This window comes from Nanorana parkeri, unplaced genomic scaffold (assembly GCF_000935625.1).
Source record: "Nanorana parkeri isolate BGI_ZX_2015 unplaced genomic scaffold, ASM93562v1 scaffold3522, whole genome shotgun sequence".
Lineage (NCBI taxonomy): Eukaryota > Metazoa > Chordata > Amphibia > Anura > Dicroglossidae > Nanorana > Nanorana parkeri.
The window spans coordinates 2,129-8,931 of NW_017309790.1; the positions used below are offsets into that span (position 1 = coordinate 2,129).

Sequence of the window (6,803 nt, forward strand, 5' to 3'; positions counted from 1 at the left end):
CCTGACAGTCTCTTTTATGTCTCAGGACTCTATGGTTAAGATCCTTACACTGAGTCCCCGGTTCTGTACACCTGCTGTGCCCATTATGAGGAGCTCCCACCATCCCTGAGCTGAGTTCCCGGGTCTGTACACCTGCTGTGCCCATTATGAGGAGCTCCCACTATCCCTGAGCTGAGTTCCTGGGTCTGTACACCCTCTGTGCCCATTATGAGGAGCTCCCACCACCCCTGTGCTGAGTTCCCAGGTCTGTACACCTGCTGTGCCCATTATGAGCGGTTCCACCATCACTGCGCCAAGTTCCCAGGGCTGTACTTTAGTAACGTTCAGCCATGTTCAGCTGTTTCTGTAGTAAGAGCTAGTAAGGCTTCAGAAGTGTGAGTCCCACAGTGCCCCCTCTTCCCTTCCTATATCAAAGATAGCCTGCAAACACATTGACTTTATAGTGAAATCACTGGCCCCAACGTGTGTAGGCGCCCTTTAAAATAATGAATCCCTTCAATTAATGTATGTAATCATTTTTATATTTATTTTATGGGCTATCTTCCCATTAACTGCTTTGCCACCCCCATGTTCCAAAACAGAATGGTAAGAGCCTACAGGACAATGTGTCATATTGACCAAAGTGTGGCAACATTGAACAGATATCTAGCAAATATTACAAAAAAAATTACTTTTTTACTTGCCTTATGTTATATATAGTGATTCCATTTAAAACAAGTTACACTTCTATTAAAGTGACACTAAACTCAGATTTAAATCTTAAAAATACATTCAGGTCCCTTAACAATTAACAACAATGTATCTTATTTGTGTATCACTCGGCTGTAGATCCTCCAATCATCTCTGAATTGGTGCTGACACTGTCCTACCTTCTGGAGGGGGGATACTTCTGTTCCCCATGGTCCCTGTGTGTGTTGTAAAGTAGTCACCGCTCCATGCTCACTCCTGTGATGGACTACAATCTCAATACAAATGAGGAAACCAAACATGAGATTGTAGTCTATCCTGGGAGTGAGCTTGGAGTGGTGACTACTTTACCACACACACAGGGACCATGGGGAACAGACGTAGCCCCCCTCCAGAAGGAAGGACAGAGTCAGAGATGATTGGAGGATCTACAGCCGAGTGATACACAAATGAGATACATTGTTGTTATTAGTTAGGATATTTGAATGTATTTGCAAGATTTAACTCCTGAATTTAGTATGACGTTATGTCAGCCTGGGGTATAAATGCCACATTGTAATGACATGAAGGGTGACCAATACGTCGTCCATTTCAAGGAACTCAAACATACCCCGTACTTGCAGAGAGAGTTCAGTCGATTCCTGTAAAGAAAATGAAATCGTGCAGAAGGTTTCCTCCATACAACACAAAATATAATCCGTATACTCCAGATGGAGATGAGTCTGGTGGTTGTGCAGTAAAACACTGCCAGACCTCGAAGTTCCATCAAGCCAGGGCTGCGAGTTCCATGTTTGGGGGGAAATCCATAAAAATGACCATGAAAGCCAAACTTCAAAGAAAGCTTCAGATACGAAGTAGAGCCTCTAAAATGTCCAAAAGAAGAGAGTGAGCTGATCCACAGGGCGAACAAACGTTTCAATCTGCTCACATATGAAACGTTGCTTCCTGTTTCCTCTTAGTACGTGGCAGCACTGCATTCCTCAGCAACAAAGGACAGATGACATAGCTGCATAATTTACTTTACCTGATTGTGCAAGAGTGGAAAGATAAGACATACAAAGTCACATGCTCCTTGAGTTTAAGTGCTGGTTCACACCTGGGCGTTTTACAGCACTGATCGAAGCGCTGAAAAATGCTCAGCAAGTGAAATCCCATAGTTCCCTATGGGCATGGTTCCCACCTGGGTGTATTTCAGCCCGTGAAAACGCGCTGAAAAACGCCCTACGCCCAAACAAGTACAGGAGCTTCTTTTGGGGCGTATTTCCGAGCGTTTCCATTGGTATTCCCGAGTGTGGCTCGGGGTTAACAAAGCGGTAACCCCGAGCCACACTCGGGAATGCAGCGTAGGTCTTACCTTGTCCGCGCTCCCCGCTGTGTCCTCCGGCCGCTGTCGTCTTCCGGGTTCCGTCCCTTGCCAGTGTCCGCGTCGCAGGGGGGCGGAACCGGCGGGAAGTTTGAAAGTTAAAAAAAGATAGAAAATAAAAGGAAAAATTTTTAAAAAATCATACCGCCAGGGAGGTATAAAAACGAGCATCCAACACGCGTTTCACTGAACTAAAAAACATCCTAAAAAACGTGCTAAAAACGAGCTGAAATAATGTGCATAAAACGCGCCTATAGCAACGCACAGGTGTGAACCCAGCCTAAAGCTAAAATCCAGATAAATGTAAAAAAAAAGAGAGAGCAATCAATGCAGCTCTGTATTCAATAATACAATGCATTAAATGTCCTTTTAAATGCAAGCACTGTAAGTAAATGAATGTGACTTGGTATCGGACTTGCAGTGCTTGTATGGTAGAGCTTAGAGAGAGGAAAGGGAGAAGCAGCACAAGGAGCCAGCCAGGTGTGTTCCAGTGTAAGGAGCATACTGCTAGGGAGGAGAGAGCAGATTGTCAGAGAGATGAGCTCATCAGTGTGCTGCTTCTCCTTTTACAGCCCAGTCATAGGCTAGAGGAGGAGCAGGGCCGCATTTCCCACAAGGCCACCGAGGCCCGGCCTCGGGGCGGCAGGGTAGTAGAGGGCCAGCAGGGGTGTGGAATTCCTATCTCCCGACGCCTTTGGGCAAGCAGAGTTAAATGTAGAGCGGAGAAGCCGCTGCTCGTATTGTACAAGTGATTCCCTTCCCATCTCAGATGTCAGAGGAGAGCCAGCACATTTGTATTGGAGGTGACAGGTTCAATAAAGAGAACCTGTCACCTCCAAATGCTATCACACAGGGGCTTGTTAGCTGCTGTGTGATAGCAATAAAGTTAAGTGGAAAAAAAAAAAAATTATAAAAATTAAAGTGACATTAAAGCCAAAAAAATGTTTCCCTCCCCTCCCAATATTAATGTCAGCACTTCCTGTATTTTTCGCTCCATAAGACGCACTTTTTTTCCCCCCAAAAGGAGGAGAAAAATGTGCCTGCGTCTTATGGAGCGAATACCTATCGCCCGACGCCCGGGACATGCAGTTTCGGGCGCCGGGCGAGCAGTTTTTTTTGTACATTGAGCCTGGCTCTTGACGAGCAGAGCTGAATGTACAGCGGGAGCCGCTGCTCGTTTAATACAAGTTATCTAATTAGATCACTTGTATTAAATCGAGCGGCGGCGATCGTGTCCGCCCCGCACCCCCCGTGGTTTTCGGGGTCCCCCGCCCCTCTGGGGGACCGTGACCACGGCATAGGAGCACACCATAGAGCCCCTTGAGCAGACGAAGGACGTCCGTTCTTCGTCTGCTCTGTGATTACTGAGACCGTGTAGTCACAGCGCCCCCTGTCTCTGCCGTCACTAACTGCAGCATCGCAGAACCTGGCCTTGGGGCGGCAGGGAGAGTAAATCCGGCCCTTCCCGTGACCCCTATTCCCTAGTCCCCGTGACCCCCCAAATTCCCCCAAATACATCCCCCTGGTGTCTGAGGGATAGGGAGGGGGGGGAGCTCTCAGCAGTCACAGATGATGACCCAGCACAGATTGCGGAGCTCCCGCCGTGACCTCACCGGGCACCGCACAGGACCCGATATCACAATGACAGACACGGAGATCGGGTACCATGAGCAGCTGACAGCACTGGAGGTGAGGGCCGAACACGTCGCACTTCAGGTACACAATCCGACACTTGTCTGGGCTCAGCCGCGGGGAGAAGACCGACGAGGAGTCCGCAGAGAGAGTCTCTAGAGGAGAGAACAGAGTCACCACCAGAGGGGGGCGCTACCGAGCCCTTACCACCCCATCCGTCTCTGTACAGGAAAGAGTGAGACAACCTGATATGACACCCCGAATCCCTCCCCTCGGGTCTTCCTCCTCCTGTACCCTCTTCAAAGATCTCCACAGATTCATTAGACTCCTCACGCTTAGAAGACATTATTGCACCACAATACCCTTCAAACCTTCCGGCACCAACAGCCAGGCTTTGCCTCCTAATCAGGAGGTCTTAGCAGACATGTTTGACGAACAGGACGGCCACGTCCTAAACATTCTGTATGAACTGGCAGACCTTGACCCCCAATTTGGTTCCTGATCTCGAGTCCTTTATAAACCCCGCCTTCACTCATACCACCCTTAGGCCTCGGTCACACCAGAACGTTTTGTGGCGGGTTCTACGCTCGGCGAACGCTCTACAAAACGCTCAGAAATATAAATCGCATTGTATTCAATGGTCTGGTTCCCACCTCGGCGCCCGCCCGTCCCTAACGCGCTACAAAACGGCCCGCGCCTGGAAAGGTCCCGGTACTACTTTGGGCCGTTTTGTAGCGCGTTTCCATTGGGATACAGCCAAGTAGACATGCGCACTGCCAAAAAATTCGTTTAGTTTCGTTTTAAATTCGGATTTGTGTTATTTCGTTTTTCGGGTGTGAAAGTCAATTCGGATTCGGAATTCGGATTCGTACGAAATTCGGTAGCGTTAGTTCGAACGTTCGTTTCGTTTTCTGTTCTTATTCGTTTCGTTCGTTCGCAGCAAAGTGACATTCGAAGGGGGAAAAATATGTTTCTCCTTCTCTAATGTCACTTTGCTCCAACGAACGAACCGAATAAGAACAGAAAACCAAACGAACGTTCGAACTAACGCTACAGAATTTTGGAAATGGAAATTCGGATTCGTTTGCATTCGTTATGTCTGTAATTCGGAATTCGGATACATCCGAATGTCCGAAAATTCGTCCGAATTTCGATTCGGAACGAAACGAATCAGCACATGTCTACAGCCAAGTAGCCTTCGGAAACGCGCAACTTTTTTTACCGCGAATCGTACAGACGCGCATATGCAATACGCCTAGGTGTGAACGAGACCTTAGACCCAGGTCTACGTTTTACCCGCTCAATTCAAAAGGTTCCTTCATTGACACATTCTACCATGTGGTCTACGCTGACCTACAGGAGATTTGTAAAAACGCCAAGAACGCCATCCGAACCCGACCCTCCAAGAGAACCCGACCCTCCAAGAGAACACGACCCTCCAAGAGAACACGACCCTCCAAGAGAACACGACCCTCCAAGAGAACACGACCCTCGGTCAAACCGGAACGTTTTGTGGCGCGTTCCACGCTCGGCGAACGCTCTACAAAACGCTCAAACATCTAAATCCCGTTGTATTCAATGGTCATGAAATGCGCCCTACCCCACGTCCCCGTTAGATATTGACTGGTGAGAAACATGAGAGCTTTATGCTTGCTCTACTCCCAGACATGATCTATTTACAGCCACTTCGTTTGACTCCAGCCCGCCGCCAAAGAACATTCATTCAACACGTCTACGGCACAGAGAAACGACGAACGAGTCAGCCCCACCCCCTACACGATTCGACCAATCGGAGCGGGGTGATGTCACCCGAACCCCCCTCCCAGCTGTCAAATTCAAAAGAACGGGACCTTTTTCTCTCCTTCACCTCGTATCTCAGCTTGACAAAGAGCCAAGTACCTCGAAACGCGTAGAGCTACCTGAACCCACTGGGCACCTTCTTTGACGCTCAGCGGGTTCAGCAGACTCCAACACACTGCGACCCCCTCCGTCTTCAGGTGCAGCCTGTCGGACAGCCTGACCCACTGACACTTATCTAGCGGTCACCACGCACAGCCGTTGCGGCCAGGTCGGGCCATCCCAGTCCGCACAGCTCGATCACATGATCGTTCCTGCCAGCCCGACACCATCTAGGCACGCATCCATCCATCCCATGGTCACCCCACTTGTACCCTGGCCGAGTCACGCTCCGCACGGGGATCACAGAGACACCTAAACGCAAGTCTCTCCATACGGGGTCCCTCACCCTGTTCACCACAGAGCTTGCACACTGCTTTTTTAACTCTTCATTACCTAATATTTATTGCAATCACTTGTGCCCACGTCCCCAACAGTTGGTACTCCAGGTAGTGCGCTTTTCCATTTGTTTTACATTCCTTAGTTTAGACAACCTGATATGACACCCCGAATCCCTCCCCTCGGGTCTCTTACCTCCTGTTGGTGCAGTATTTTAGACCGACTCTGAAGGGACTGTGCCACCACCCGACAAACACCACACCGGTGTCATCCGGGGACCAGAAGGCCTATCAGGGGAGAGACGGAGGGTGATGAGGACAGGGATGTCATTATGGGGGGGGAGGTGGGGGGATGGGCGTCTCTCACCTGTCCCGGTGACACGTGCTCCGGGATCCCCTCCAGGACGGAGATGTTGCTGCTCTCAATGTCCATCACGCACAGCACCGGGGCGCTCTTATTCACCAAGCCCTCACCCCAATCTTCATGCAGCACGAACTGATCACCCTGCAGGACAGACGCAAACACCCGTGACTAACCTCCGAGGATCAATGACACGAAATCCGAACTCCGGGGACACGGCAACACAGGAAGTGACGACACAGGAAGTGACAACACATCTGCCACAATGTACAGCCTGGGAGATCACACTACCGATTCTGGGCCCCTCCCCCTACTGGACGGAGGAAATGATGGCAATTGTCTGCGGTCTATGAGAGCAAAGGCCGCGTAAGAAGCTGCAGTACTGGTCCAGGAAAGAAGTGTGTCACATGACTATATATGGTGGAAGGGGCGGCGGGATCACAAGAGTGACTGAGCAGAATCCTTTAAAAGGCCAGACGGTTCAACTTTAATATATATAATAAATGGATCCTGGAAATGCCTCAGA

General features: G+C 49.6%; 1 protein-coding gene across 1 annotated transcript in view; it reads right to left on the minus strand.

Annotated features, from left to right (window-relative positions):
• Positions 1–6,096: 6,096 nt before the first annotated feature.
• The window catches only part of APEH (acylaminoacyl-peptide hydrolase), a 5,168-nt gene continuing 4,461 nt past the window's right edge, over positions 6,097–6,803 (minus strand). The window contains exons 7-8 of the mRNA XM_018575082.1: positions 6,284–6,421; positions 6,097–6,204 (exon numbers count right to left, since the gene is read on the minus strand). Coding sequence (XP_018430584.1) covers positions 6,109–6,204; positions 6,284–6,421 — 234 coding nt within the window. The 3' untranslated portion in view covers positions 6,097–6,108. The remainder of the gene's footprint in view (positions 6,205–6,283; positions 6,422–6,803) is intronic.